The sequence below is a fragment of the Vombatus ursinus genome, unplaced genomic scaffold (genome assembly GCF_900497805.2).
Source record: "Vombatus ursinus unplaced genomic scaffold, bare-nosed wombat genome assembly UNPS02014798.1, whole genome shotgun sequence".
NCBI classification, from domain to species: Eukaryota; Metazoa; Chordata; class Mammalia; order Diprotodontia; family Vombatidae; genus Vombatus; species Vombatus ursinus.
In genome coordinates this window covers 87,279,900-87,295,733 of record NW_020954576.1, presented here as the reverse complement: position 1 = coordinate 87,295,733, position 15,834 = coordinate 87,279,900, and the positions used below count along the sequence as shown (strand labels likewise).

Sequence of the window (15,834 nt, the reverse complement as noted above, 5' to 3'; positions counted from 1 at the left end):
GAAGTAATTACCTTCCATCTTGCCAAAGTCTATGAACCCTAAACATAGGAGTCAACAGAAATAGTCAAAAGATAACAAGACCATCTAGTTTAGCAGTCATTTAGTAAAATCTCCCTCATTTTATGGATGAGAAAATTGAGGACTATAGAAGTTAAATGACTTGGCCAAGGTCACATTGGTAATAATCACCAGAGGGAAAATTTGAACTCATGCCCTCTGACACCAAATCCAACCAAATACCATGGTGCCTCTTGACAGAAACACATGTTCTGCATTTTGAAGCACTAGAACATATTAGATATATGTTAGAAGCACCAACAATTTTTAAGATTCCAAAGAGTTCTGTCAATCAGTCAGCAAGCACTAGGCAGTGTGTTGAGTACTGAAGATACAAAGAAACTACAACAACAAAATCCTTCCCTCAATGAGTGCACATGCTAAGGGGAGAGACAGCATGAAAATAATTTGGTATGCAGAGTAGATGAAGATAATCTACAGGAGGAAGGCATTATTACCTGGGGGGAATGGGAAAGATATCCTGAACAAAGAGGGATTTGAGTTGTCTTGAAGACAGAAATAACTGAGTAGAGCATTCTAGGCAAGGGAGGAAAGCCACTGCAAAGGTTCAGACACAAGTGATGGAGGGTCCTGTTTGAGGAACTAAAAGGAAGCTAGTATAACAGGAGTAAGTGGGGATGAAGTAAGGTGTAAGATAGCTAGAGAGGTAGGGAAGAGCCATGAGGAGTGTTAAATGACAAACTGAGGACTTTATATTTTATCTTGGAAGTAATGGGATCAACTGGAGCTCATTGGCAAGAAAGAGGAGGAGGGCCTTAGACCTACCTATTAGAAAAGTCACCTTAGCTGCGGTAGTAGAGATGAGAGGAAATAGGGCTGTGGATGAGTGAGTGGAGAGGAGACATGTATAAGAGACATTATGAAGGAAGAAATTACAAATTCCTAATTCTAAGGCAAGCTATCTAACCAGTACAAAACATTGCCTTTATTTTCCTATCACACTAAGATTTACCCTCCCTCTCTTTCTCCTTCCTTTATTACTCCCTTCGTTTTTCCATTCCTTCCTCACTACCTTCCTTTCTTCCCTCCCTCTCTCTTTCCTTCCCTCCCTACTTTCTTCCTTCTTTTCTTTCTCCCTCTTTCTTTATTTCTTTTTTCTCCCTCTCTTTCTTTCTTCCTATCTCAGAAGCAAACTAGTACTCTTAGCAAAGTTAAATGAGGAAAGTGATATTTTGTACAAAGCAAGGATTATAAGGTAAATTTCTGTCTTGTGTGATGGCCAGGGGCATGGGTTAAGATGAAAACTGAGTACTATGTGAACTGAAATGATCGAAACACTTCATTCTGAGCACATCTTTTTGTGTTTTCTGAGAGTTTGTTTTAAGACAACAAAAATGTTCATTGATAACTAAATAATCTAACTGGTTCAATGACTGTTTTAAAGGGCATGGTGAGATTTGAGTCTGTGTATGTCAAAAGAGACACAGTATTTCCCTTCTATGCTTTCCATTTTGGTCTATCTCTGAATAAAGCAACAAATTGGTGGAAGATATTATCCAACTGGCCTGAGTGAATTCCAGATGTTAACCATATGACTGACCATCCTTTGACTAACAAAAAAGGAGTTAAGGGAGAGGAATTCTCAGCATACACAAAGTTTTTAATAACCATGCAAAAATGACTCCTTATATCAACTCCACCTGCATGATGGAATGAACCTGCATAAATAAAAAGCCTCTTCTTGGGGGGCAGGAGGGAGAGTACAAACTATGTAGCATCTGTGACCCAATTCTTTCATTAAAAAAATAAAACTGCTGAATCAATGCAAGCTGACTACTAACTAGTTTTTTTTTTCCTTCAGTAAGTGGGGCCTCTATATTTAAAATTAGATTTCTAAAATGCAAAGAAAGGGAAATCCTTAGATCCCATACTCAATTATAGCAAGTTCCTTAGATGTTGTACAAACCATGCATAAAAACACTCTGTTATATTGTTTTCATCTGAAGCTGAATGTTAAAGACCTTTTCTTTTCAGAACATGGAAAAGAAACAACTCACATACTTAAAGGTGGATATAGCTTTCTTGGCTTTCTTGAAATGAGATTATTGCCTACAGTAAACACCATCAAGCTTCATGGGTGGCATTTCTCACTCAGGAGCAAGCCATGCATAAATATTTTCATTAGAATTCAAATCTCTAATCTTTATAAATGGAACATTAGTAAAATTTATGCTTGAGTCTAAGCAATAGCTGGATGACCACTTGTTGGGTATGGTACAGAGAGATTCTTGCTCAGGAATGGTTTCAACTGGATGGCCTCTGAATTTTCCAGCTCTGAGATTTTTATGAGCCTGTAACATAATTCTGTATCAGAGAAAACTCTCTTCCACTGATGAGATTGACTTTTTTGAAGTTTATGTCTCCACAGATATAGCAAAGTTGAAAAATTAAGGTTTACAATTCAAGTTCAAAAAACATTCTTTGAATCAAAACTATCTAAATTGAGGGTCCATATTGATCAAGCCACCCAGGTTATATTGTATTACTCTTGTGAAAAAGAGAAGATAAGGCATGAAATTAAAATAACTTCTTCAGTGTGACCTATGTAAATACACTATTGAAGAAAAAAAAAGAATGAATAAATCAATAGATACTAATTTCAATTATGCTCCTTTCCTAAAGAAGTTTAACCAAAAATTATGTAGCAGATGTGTACTTAAGAGACTTGGCTTCAAATCCTGGCTTTGTGCTTTATAATCTAGATAACCTTTAGTAAATTATTTAATCTTTCTGGATCTCAATTCCCTTATCTATAGAATGAAAGGATTAGATTATATGATATCTAAGGAATCTTTCAGTTCTAAGCCAGGATTCTTTGTGAAATGAGGACAAAAGACCCTAGAGATTGTGTCAGCCAGGGATCTATAGTGTTTAATATGTTTTATCAATGCCTTGATTAAAGATATAGATGGCATATTCATCAAATTTGCAGATGATACAAAACTGGGAAGGATAGCGAAAACGTTGGATGGCAGAATCAAAATCCAAACAAATTTTAACAGGCTAGAGAGTTAGATTTAATCTAATAAGATGAAATTCAATAGGAATAAATGTATAGTCTTTGGGTAGAACTATTAACTCAAGTATAAGAAAGGTGATTCAGTTGTTCTGAATAAAATATTGGGTATTTAGGGAACAACAAGGTCAATATGTATCTGCACTATGATACGGCAGCCAAAAAAAGCTTAATGCAGTCTAGAGCTGAACTAAGAGTCCATCAGTCTGTCAATAAAAATTTGTTAAGTGCCTAAAACACAATAGTCACTTTACTAACTTCTAGAAATACAAAGATTGGCAAGAGACAATCCCTGCTCTCAAGGAGTGTAAAGTCTAATAGGGAAGATAACATGAAAATAGCTATGTCCGTATAGGATAAATACAAGATAAATTGGAATTAATAGAGAGAAGACACTACCATTAAGGAGAACCAGGAAAAGCTTCTTACAGAAGATAGGTTTTTATCTCTGACTTGAAAAAAAAAAAAAACAACAGGAAAGTAGATGGCACAGAGGCAGTTTGGAGTCAGGAAGAATCATCTTCCCAAGTTCAAATCTAACCTCAGACACTTAATAGCTACATGATGCCCTGCCTCACTTAAATCTAATTCACTTGCAAGTCAAGATATCACCCTCCTGATGTCATTGGTCCTCTATGAATGACACCAACAAGAAGCTTGTGACCCTGGGGAAGTCACTTAATCCTGTTTGTCTCAGTTTCGTCATTTGTAAAATGAGCTGGAGAAAGAAATGGCAAACCACTCCAGTATCTTTGCAAAGAAAACTCAAATCAACTCACAGAGAGTGAAACATAACTGAACACCACTACAATTTCCAGTTCTTTGCAAAGAGAATTGCTATTAATATTTTAGAACATATAGGTTCTTTTCCTTTTTCCCTAACCATCTTGGGAAGCAGACCAAATTTTTTATAGATAATTTCTCAAATAAAAGCTTCATATCTCAAATATGTAATGAACTTTGTCAAATCTATAAGAACACTATTCATTCCCCAATTGATAAATGGTCAAAGGATATGAAAAGGCAGTTTTCTGATGAGGAAATCAAAGCAATTTATAGTCATAGGAAAAAATGCTCTAAATCATTATTGATTAGAGAAATGAAAATTTAAAAAATCCTTGAGATATCATTTAACATTTATCAGAATGGCAAAAATTATTGAAGGGAAAGGCAACAAATGTTGGATAGGATGTGGAAAAATTGAGACACTAATTCACTGTTGATGGAACTGTGAACTAATCGAACCATTTTGGAGAACAACATGGAATTATTCCCAAAGAGTTATTAAGCTGCCTATGTCCTTTACCCAGCAATACCACTACTAGGTTTGCTCCCCAAGATGATTAGGGAAAAAGAGATGTTACAAAAATAAAATTGACAGGACGTGGCAACAGATTGGATATGGAGGAGTGTGAAAAAATGAGAAATCAAAGATGATACCTAGGTTGCAAGCCTGGTTGACTAGGAGGATGGTGGTCTCCTGGATATTATAGAGTAGTTCGGAAGATGGGAGAAATTGGAGGAAAAGATAATGAGTTCAATATTGGGCATATTGAGTTTATGATAACTACAGGAATGTCTGGTTAAAGATGTCCAATAGACAACTGCAGATGTGAGTCTGGAGGTTAGGAAAAAGTAAGTCTAACCTAAGAATCACCAAATTGTTGTTGTTGTTCAGTTGTTTCAGTTGTTTCTGACTCTTCCTGACCCCATTTAGGATTTTCTTGGCAAAGATACTAGAGTGGTTTGCCATTTCCTTATTCAGCTCATATTCCAGGCCTGGCACTTTAGCCATTGAGCCACCTCACTGAACCATAGGAGTTGATGGGTTCACCAAGAGAAATAGTATAGAAGGAGGAGGGCCTGGACAGATCATTGTGGGGCACCTATTTCTAATGGACGTGTCTTGGATAAAGATCTAGCAAAAAAGACTGAGGAGAGGTCAGACAGCTAGAGGGAGAACCAGGACAGAATAATGCCATAGAAACCTAGAGAGAAGAGGTTAATCAACAGTGTCAAAGACTGAAGAGAGGTTAAGAAGGACAAGGATTAGGGTAGCTAGGTAGATAGAGCATTGGCCCTGTAGTCAGGAGGACCTGAGTTCAAATCCAGCCTCAGACACTTGACACTTACTAAATGTGTGACTCCAAGGATGAGGGTTAAGAAAAGGTCATTAGATCTGGAAATTGAGATCTTTTTTTTTTTTTTTTAGTTTTGGGTTAACAGAACAATCACACAATTTCATTGGGTAGGATCAAGCCATTTATCACATTTATGAGTAAATTTTCTAAAAATCAAATATTACTGCCATTTTGATTTATGGATTAAAAAAAAAACCCAAATCATCACAATGATGAATTTTTATTTTCAATCTTTAAAAGTTCTTATTTCAGACAGATTCTTGAACTGGTTCATATCCATCAGCCCTTTTAACTTTTGTGCCTATTTCATCTCCTGAAGGTTTTTCAGAGTCACCACCTTCACCATGCAGCTTCATTAGCTTTCCCTATTCAAATTTGGGCTTCTTGAAAATCTTGACTTTTCAAAACAAATACATCATGGAGAAGTTAAATGAACTGGCAAGCTTTTCCTATGTCTTTTTTGATGTCGTCTGGAATCAGTTCACTAACAACTTCTTCCAAGTCATTTCTTTACACCTCCCAGGTCATGATTTCTTTCATTTTCTTACATATTTGATGGATTTGTTGGTCCTGGGCATAATAAGAGCTCTCATAGATCTGCTTGTTGCACTTTTTGGTAAAATTACCATAAAAGCAGAGCAAATGGCCATCAGTAGTTTTGATATCAACATGGGCTTCAATCATGGTCTGCCACTTTTTGACCATGGAATACATTTTGTGCTGGGCAAGATGCATTCCATGGAAATTAGTCAAACAACATTTACCTTGAACATCATTAGTAATCAACTTGAACTTATGAAAAGTAACCTCACTATTCTGCAGATTAGCAAGGCTCACTTCAAAAACATGATATTTGTGACCATCAAAGGCAATTTTCATTCCTTGAGTCTTTGTAACCAATGTCTTGCCAATGTTGAGTATGTTGAACACAACTGGTGCTTTGACATTGTACCAATCTTTGTCCAAAAACAGATCAACCACTTTCTTCTTGGCTCCTTTTTTTCCTGCACTTTGCTCAGTCTTGTGCATCACAAGATCCCACTTTGAAAGCCAAAAGCAATTTAGAGATCTCTAGTAACTTTGAAGTGAGCAGTTTCAGCTGAATGATGAAGTGGGAAGCCAGACTGTAAATTGTTAAAAAGAATGAGAGGAAAGGAAGGGGAGGCATCAATTAAATGTGGGCTTCCCAGAAAGCTTAGTCACAAAGAGTAGATGAAGTATGGACAATAGCTAGTGGTGTGGACATATCAAGTGAAATTTTTTTGAGGATAGAAGAAATATGGGCATGTTTGTAGGCAACAGACTAGGAGAGTTTGAAGATAAGTGAGGGGTTGGGGATGATGGAGGGGGCAGTCTATTGGAGAAGATAATATTTTTCATTAATAGAGAGGTGATAGTTCCACTGTACTGTACACTCACTGGACTTTATCTTGAGCATTATGATCTGTTTTAGGCATCACAGTTCAAGAAGGACACTGATAAGGTAGAGAGAAGTGCAATCAGCATAGCGAAAGGCCTTAGATCCAAGACATGTAAGGATTGGGTGAAGGAAATGGGCATATTTAGCCTAGAGAAAAGACAAGTTGGTGGGACATCATCATGGTTGTGTTCAAGTATTTGAAGGGATGTCATGTGAAGGAGTGATTACACTTGTTCTGTTGGGCCCCAGATGGAAAAATTAGGAGTAATGAATGGAAATCACAAACAGGCCAGTGTCAGGGGAAAAAAATTCCTAACATTTAGAGCTGTTCAAAAGGGGAGGGCTGCCTAGAGAAGTGGTAGGTTCTCCCATTTTGTAACCATCAAGCAAAGACTGGACAGTAATTTGATAGGTACATTATAGTGGGGATTCCTTTGACTTATGGATTGAACTAGATGGCTTCTGTGGTCCCTTTCAACTCTCAAAATGTGGATGATTAAAAAGATATGGGAAAAGAGGCAGATGATTCAGTAGTTATTGATATTTTCATAAGTGGTCAAGCTACTAAAGGAACTTAACAGAGTAAGTAGGGCAAATATTTAGCAATTTAGTGGATATGCTTATAAAATCAAGGATAAATTTTTAATCACCAAATATACACACTGTTTCCCTACTTATCCAATGGAAAACTGGAAATTCTACATTTAACTTTCCTAGGAACAGGTCAGGATATTTAAGAATAAGAGAAGCCACACTTAGGAAATAAATGCACACATATGAGAATCATATTGCCCACACTTCCAATGTTGTTTCATTCATTTAATAAAAAATCATTTTCAAAGTACTAACATACTACTTTAAGGGGCTAAGATTTCATGAGATTTTTTTTTTGTAAAGCCTACCAGGTGTGCCCTGAAGCACTGCCAAGCACTTTATGGCACTACAAAACCTAAACATGCCCTTCGTTCTCTAGATCCCATCATAGCTTGGAAATAAAATGGTAGGTTTCTGGTTTTGCTTGCTTTTCTTGACTTGTACATAGACAACACCAAATAAACACAAGAGGAGGCAGAGAATTAAAACTTTCACATGGTCCTGGTGAAAGCAAGCACATAACAGTAACAAAGAAGTTAAGAGACGCATCAGAATGTTTAAATAAAACCTTGCCAAGAAGATTTTCCACAAGATCAACAGGTCAAGGCTAAAAAACCCCCAAACAGCCATGGCGAGACAATTAAATCTGAAAGCTATTCAGCTCACTGAGTGAGAGAAATAACTTTTTTTTTTTGGTCAATTGCTCACTTCCCAGATGGCATTTCTAAATACAGTATAATAATTGCAAAACCTTCACTTTATTCTATGAATAGAGTAAGAAAAGGAGAAGACAGGCAACAAAGAATCAAATATTCAAGTCATTTGCAGCAGATTCCCCTTGGAAAGACCACTTCCATGATGAATAAAAGCAGGATTGGGAGAACCCAGTTCAATTTTGAACACTCCATTCTATAAATGCTCCTAAATCTGGAAAAGCTCAAGTTCCAACTGAAACTGAGAATTTACCACAATCCAGGGAGCTTTTGACACAGGTCCTCCTACTTCTTAGTTTGCTTGGACAGGTGCTCATTTGGTTACGATAGCAAATCGAGGAAGTGTTGAAGATGGAGTTGTCAGCTGGCAATTTGGAAGTGAGGAACACAGAAAGTTCTGGGCAAAACTTCAAGAATTGGAAGTTGTGAGCCTTGGGAAAGGTAGTAGAGGAAGAAAGGGAACTATATCAAGAGCCACTGAGCTCAAACAAAGCCTATAATGTTTCTTGTGATTTTTTAATAAAATTTTTAGAGGTATTTTCCAATCTTAGCTTTGGTATGTAAAGTGTTTATGTTTACCCTCAGTGACACTTATGTGTGATTTTTAGCTTTCTGTACTTGAAACATAATGGTGGTATTATGTACAAGTGGTCCATAACTAATCAATTAGTGATAATTTATTGATTTAAAATGTACAAACTCACAACAGACCTGTGAAGCAGGTAGTGCAATTATTAATATAATTGAATATGTCAATATAGATATCAATTTTAAAGAGTTAACTCATTGATAATTTCTTGAGTTAAAGAATTCTATGCACTGGGTACTCTATAAAGAGAAGATTTTCTGATATGTCCTGCTCCTTGGAAAAGGAGGAAGTTAGTCCACAAAGTTTTTGGACAATTTCCTAATTGAAACACAAAACCAGATAAAGGTTCCTATTCTTTCTAAAAGAAATTCTCTAGTCAAGGATTTTAGTTGATCAAGAAGTTTGAGGCAGTTGGTTGGTTGTTCGGTTGTTGTCCTTTGTGCTCAAAGAAAACCAAAATGACATCACTATGTTGCGGTCACTATGGACTATGGCTGATCAGATCAATACAAGCTTGGAAGGCTATACCACAGACAAGGCACAAATAGTCCATGTGAACATTTGGAGTGGAGATGTCTCTAAATTTGCATATCTCATGTTTCTTTTGAGCTACCAAAGTTCTTTTTTGCTCGTAGAGCATAGCACCTTCTTCAGTGTGGGGCATACCAGGCTGGACAGTCTTGTGCTAGTGTCTCCCATGTCTCAAAAACCATTTCAAAGTTCTTCAGAGAAACCTTGAGAGTATTCCTGAAATGCTTCTTCTGACCTCCATTGAGTGCTTGTCTTGTGTGAGTTCTCTGTAAAATAGTCTTGTAGGCAAACATACATTTGGCATTTGAACATCGCCAGCCCATCATAATTGTGCTCTCTGCAGTAGTGTGAATGCTTGGCAGTTCAGCTCAAGAAAGGACCTTGGTGTCTGGTACTTATCTTGCCAGGTGACCTGTAGAAACTTCCTAAGACAATTCAAATGGGAGTGATTCAGTTTCCTGTGCCAATCTCATTATCACTGTGTATATCTCTGGAAAGTATAATGCCAAGGTTAGTGAATTTATCCATAGTATTCAAAACTTCTCCATTTGCTGTAACCTATGGTTCCACATATGGATGGTGTGGTGCTGGCTGGTGGAAAACCTGTTTTGTTGGTGTTAATTGCTAAGCCAAAATTAGCATAAGCAGCATCTCAGCCTCAGAGGCTTCATTAAGTGCACAATCATCTGCAAATAGAAAGTCACATACCAGCTCTCCCTCTACTTTAGTCTTGGCTTGTAGCCTTTCTCAAAGGTAGGACCTACCCATAATGGAAATTAGCTCTTATCCAAGGACCGACCTTACTACATTAGAGAAGCTTATTAATAGGACTGGACTGCTAAGTGGTACCATAGTGCATAGAACTTCAGGCCTGAAGTCAGGAAGACTGATCTTCCTGAGTTCAAATCTGGTGTCAGACACTTACCAGCTGTGTGGCTCTGGGGAAATCACTTAACCATGTTTACCTCAGTTCCTCATCTGTAAAATAATCTGGAGAAGGAAATGGCAAACTATTCCATTACCTCTCCCCATAAATCCCTAATGGGGTCCAGACTAAAAAAAAACTTAATAACAACTTTGTTTCTTAAGGCTCTCCATTACTCCCCTGACATATATTTATTTCACCATATGCATGTTGAATCTTCCATGTTATCCTCTATTCCCAAACCTCCTCCTTCCCCCATAATCTTTAAGGACAGAAAGTGTTTTTTCTTTGTTTGTTTGTCTTGTATCTCCAGGACTGATCCCAGTGCCAGGCATCGTGGTGCCTAGTCAACAGTTAATATTTATCAATAAACGTATTGTGTTGACACTCAATAAATTGAATGGAATAGAGGATTTGGTCTGTGGAAATGGTACATTATAATATCTTGTGGGCTGTAATTACCTATTTTGTCCAAATCTGTAATATATCATTCCCCAAAGAAAATTTCAGAAGATAAAACATCTTCATACACATTCAGCAAAGTATAAAATATTCAAACAAAATATTATATACCCCATTTAAAGAGAGGAGAATTGTTTTAAATGTCAGTCATTTGAATGGAAAACTATAATAAAAGCTCAAACGATAAGCATCAGTCCTGATCCTTTTCTGTCTCTGGCTTGAGAGATTCCAAAGCTGCTGCTACTTCTGTCACCCCTACCTCGTCTCACCGTGGGTGTTGCATCCACTTGGGCCAGCCTCCTCCCATGTCACAAATCTGTCTTTCCAACCTCCAATGTTATCGTGGACTAGAAGAATGTCTCATCTGACTTTTTGTTGGTTCTGCCACTCCAGAATTCAATTTGAGGTGTTATTTTAAAGTTGTTTGGAAGGGAATGTGGGGAGAGCTCATGCTTTCTCTACCATCTTGAATCTACCCCTGGAAGTCCAGGACTTAGATAATTCTTGATAGATTGATAGCAGAACTACTGTCCCACAGAAAAGAAAGCAAATGCTTCACTATAGAGAAGTGAGAACACTAACAACTTCCTACAGACGCAGGTAGAGACAGGCTGGTATAGTGGAAAAAGCGGTGTATTTGGGGTCATATGTCTTTAAAGTTGAAACATCATTGGTTTATAGATGGAAAGGGCCTTAAACATTATCTAGTTTTAGGCCCTTCCTTTTACAGATGAAGAAACTGAGCAAAAATGCCAGATTTGCCAGAGGTCAATCACTCATATCATTCTCTTATTCAATCATTCCAGGGGCTCTCTATTACCTCCTGGATCAAATATAAAATCCTTTGTTTAGCATTCAAAGCCCTTTCTTCTTTCCAGTATTCTTACACCTTACTCTTCTTTACATACTCTGATCCAGTGATACTGGCCTCCTTGTTCCTTGCACAAGGCACTATCTTGGGACTGTTCATTTTCTTTTTTTTTTCTTTCTGATGAGGCAATCAGGGTTAAGTGACCTGCCCAGGGTCACACAGCTAGTAAGTGTCATGTGTCTAAGACTGGATTTGACCTTGGGTCCTCCTGACTCCAAGGCCAGAGCTCTATCCCCACTGTGCCACCTAGCTGCTTCTGGACTGTGCATTTTCACCAGCTGTTCCTCATGGCTAGAATTATCTTTTTCTTTGTCTCCTGGTTTTACTGGTTTCCTTTGAGACTCAGGTAAAATCTTTCTGGTTTTTCTTTTAATTTAAATTAAAAATTTCTTTTAAACATTCATTGTAAAATTTTGAGTTCCAAATTCTTATTCCCTCCAGCCCCTCCCCCATCCATTGAGAAGGCAAGCAATATATACCCCTTATACATGTGAAGTCACACAAAACATATTTACATATTAGCCACGTTGCAAAAAAAAAAAAAAAGAGCAAGAAAAATAACGAAAGTGGAAAAAATATGCTTCAATCTGCACTCAGGGTTTATCAGTTCTCTCTGGAGGAGGATAGCATTTTTCATTATAAGTCCTTTTGAATTATGAAAATAACATCTTCTGAAAAAAAAGCCTTTCCTAGTCTGATTAATAGTTAGTGTCTTCCCTCTGAGATTACCTTTAATTTATTAATTTGTTAATTTATTATATTATTAATTGTATTAATGTATTACAATTACAATCATTAAATTATTAATTTACAACTTGCTTGAACATAGTTGCTTGCATCTTGTCTTCAGGTTCCCTACCCCTACCCCCATTAGATGGTGAACTCTTTGAGGGCAGGGACAGTTTGCGCCTTTCTTTGTACTCCAGGGCTTAGCACAGAATTTATTAAGCACAGGAGCTTAAGAAATACTTCTTGGTCCCATGAGTATCTATTATGTTCCAAGTCTAGAGTTTATGGGTTTATAGATTTAGGTCCTGACAGAACCTCAGACTGTCAAGTTCAATCCTTCATTTTACAGATAAGGAAATGATGTCTGAGAGAGTTTAAGGGAATTGCCCCTGGGATCCCTGCCCCATTTCCCCCCTGCCCCCCTTAATATTGAGTTGGAACGTTTGATTTCAAACATAGGCATTGCTGTTTCCCACTGGTGTGACCTCTCTGGGCTTCCCTTTCCTCATCTACACAAGGAGGTTAGACTTGAAGACTTCGAGTACTAAATCCCTAGGCTCGCTCAGAACAGCGGGCGCGTGCCCCAGCCTCCTCGCGCGCGCTCCCGATATCGGGAACGCGGCCCAATCCCCGAGCGTGCACGAGCCCGTTGGCAGACGCGAGGTGGAGAGGGCTGGGAGAGGAAGTTGGACCATTATGGCGGCGGTAGCGGGAGCCTCCGCGCGGCTGCGGCGATACGTGGTGGCCCCGGCGGGGCAACATAGCGCCTCTCTGATCATGCTGCACGGTTCAGGTGGCTTTCGGATTTATGCGTCGATTTTCTGTGGCGTGGGTTCAGGGAATGCCTCCCCCTCCTCCTTCTCATGATCCCCTTCCCGTCGGGGCCTGCCGGGCGGGCTTCTGACTGGAGAGCCGCGTGCCGCTCTCGGCCTGGGCTCCGCTGCGCAGGCCCAGAACTCCCATGCCCCTCCCCGCCCCCACCCTGCCCCCCATCTCATCAGTCCTCCACCGCCTGCCCAGCACCCGGCCTTGGAGTCATCACCCTTTGCAATCCCACAAGATTTAGGATCTTTGGGTCGTAGATCTAGAAATGAAAGAGACTAGGCCAACCCCCTTACTTCATTTCACAGATCAGGAAACTGAGGCACAACTAACTTGCCTGAGGTTGCACAGGTAGTAAATGTTTCTCCGTCGCGTCACTTGATTCTCCTGGGAGGCAGTTTGACATAGTCCATAGAGCCCTGGCACTGAAGTTCAAGGAGAGCAAGGTTCACGTGCTGCCTATGACCTCCATCAGCTGTGTGACCACGACCCGTGCAAGTCCACTTAGTAGGATAATAATATATATTTATATACTGCTTTGCATATCTCGCATCAACCCCTGGGAGGTAGATCTTAGTAGCTCCGTTTTACAGTTGAGGGATTTGAGGTTAAATGATTTTACCTAGCTAAGGTTTTCAAGCTGGTAAATGTCTGAGGCTGAATTCGAACTCACATCTTCCGGACTACAGCCTCAGCGCTCCATCTGTTGTGACAGATCGGCAATTTTTTTGAAGATTTAAGTTGTAGAGGATTTCCCATTGGGCATTAGTAGAAAGTTTCCTCACCTTGTTTTCTTCGACTTCAAAGCCCAGTCACTGCTTTCTTTGAGATCAGGCGCAGTCTTTTGCCTCTTTTTTTGTATTTTTGTATCCCCAGTGCTTATCACAGTGCCTGGCGGCGTAATAGGAGCTTAATAAATGTTTGTTGATTATTGATTAATACTATCTTCCATCAACAGCTTTCACTTACTACTTTAGACCTTAGATCTAAACTGATGGCACTGTTGCCTTTAAAACATTTTCATTTGTCTTTGAAAGTTTAATATAAGGGATATTTGAATTTTCCACTGTCTTGGAAAAGCAGCGCTGTACAGTGGAAAGGATGGCGAATTGGGAGTGAAGAGAATTTTTAAAAGTCTCAAACCTTACTTGTAATTTGTGTGTGGTCTGGGGCCATATCTCTTGCTCTATGCTTCATTTTCCTCTTATATAAAATGAAAGGTTGAACTAGATGACTGTATCTTTAAGCTCTAAATACGTGAACCCATGATTTTATTGTAAGCAGAGTGCTTTGTAAATCATGAAGCAGTATGTAAACATGAGCTATTATGTGTTTTGGAGGTTTACACAAAATAAAGAGACAGTAACATTTGGAAAGGACTGTTAAAATTATCTTGTCTCTCATTTTACAGATGAAAAAACTGAGGCCCAGAGAAATTAATTAATCCACCCCATTTCTGGAACCCAGGTCTTAAAGATTCCCCAAATTCAGACTGAATTTCAAAACAGTTATAATCTGGATGGGGAAAAAGTCAACATGTGAAAAGTTATTACAGTTGCAGATGACAGTAAATTGGTTTTTGTGGGGTTTTTTGCTTTTTTTTTTTTTTTTTTTGATTAGGCAGTGGGGTTAAGTGACTTGCCCAGGGTCACACAGCTAGTAAGTGCTATGTGTCTGAGGCCAGATTTAAACTCAGGTCCTCCTGAATCTAGGGCAGGTGCTCTATCCACTGTACCACCTAGCTGCCCTGTAAATTATTTTTAATACATAATCATCAGATACAGAAAGACAATGGGTTGAGTACTGGATTTAGAGTTGGAAGACATAGATTCAATTCCTGCTTCGACCCTTACTGGAACTGTTACCAAGAATGCTAGAGGAGTTGATGGAAAAATTTCCCCTGAAATAAATATCAGGTCCTTCTGGTACATGTACATGATTATCAAATGGATGGATAATAATTGCCATAGTTAAGAGACTAAAGAAATGACTTAAGCTGAAATAGGGAATCCTTTACAAAGAAACTGGGATTTACTCTGAATCTTAGATAAGCATTAAAGCATCATAAGTTTAGAGTTTATAAGCCCTAAATTGAGTATAACCCAATCATTTAGTCTAACTAATCATTTAGTCTAACTCTCTTTGTTGTGCAGACCAGGAAGGGGAGGCCCAGGGAATTGAAGTGATTCTAAATCCAGTCTCATTTGTTCATACCACTACACACTGCTTCCTGTAGAAGAGATCATATTGTGTCTTGAACTGTGGTTTAGGGGGTTTTGGACATTATCCTATAGGCAATAGGTATCCTTTGAAAAATTTTCAGTGGAGGAGTTATTAGGGATATAGGAAGATTAGTTTTTATGTCACATGTGGGATGAATTAGGGCTTTGGAAAAGGTAATAGGGAAAGATTAAAAAAGGAAATTGCAGGTAGGCTATTGAAGGTCTTGAGATTATATGAGCCTAAACTATGTGGTGTCAGAGAAATAGGAATGGATAAGATAAACCATTTTAGGAAGAAAGAATTCATAGGATTTTGTGACTGGATGAGGGAACAAAAGAAGAGGGTGGAGCCAAAGATGGCTCCACAGTTTTAAGCTTGTAAAAGTGATGGTAAAAATTTCATACCCTAAGTGCCTAGAAAACCTAAAATGATCATGTTTGATTAAAAAAATCTTTTAAGTGTACTCCAAGTCTTATTTTCTTATTCCCTTTGCTTCTTTTTTCAAATGCCTTTCCTCATGTTTAATTTGAAAAGAATTACTGACATTTTTTTACAACTTGTAACATATTCTTGGTTTATTATATTTTTTCTAACTGATGAAGGAAATTTTCCAAAGATTTCTTTTGAAATGCAAGTAGTGGAAACCTTTTATATTAAGTTCTCAATAAATACTTGTTGAATTGAATAATGCTGCTGTTGCGGGGGGGGGGGGGGGGGGGG

The 15,834-nt window shown here is 38.4% G+C and overlaps 1 protein-coding gene and 1 pseudogene across 1 annotated transcript in view; one reads left to right on the top strand and one right to left on the bottom strand.

Moving 5' to 3' along the window:
• Positions 1 to 5,483: 5,483 nt before the first annotated feature.
• LOC114049479 lies at positions 5,484 to 6,264 on the bottom strand (annotated as a pseudogene).
• A 6,492-nt stretch (positions 6,265 to 12,756) lies between these two features.
• LOC114049943 (lysophospholipase-like protein 1) overlaps positions 12,757 to 15,834 on the top strand; it is a 34,765-nt gene continuing 31,687 nt past the window's right edge. Inside the window, exon 1 of the mRNA XM_027871425.1 lies at positions 12,757 to 12,862. Coding sequence (XP_027727226.1) covers positions 12,766 to 12,862 — 97 coding nt within the window. The 5' untranslated portion in view covers positions 12,757 to 12,765. The remainder of the gene's footprint in view (positions 12,863 to 15,834) is intronic.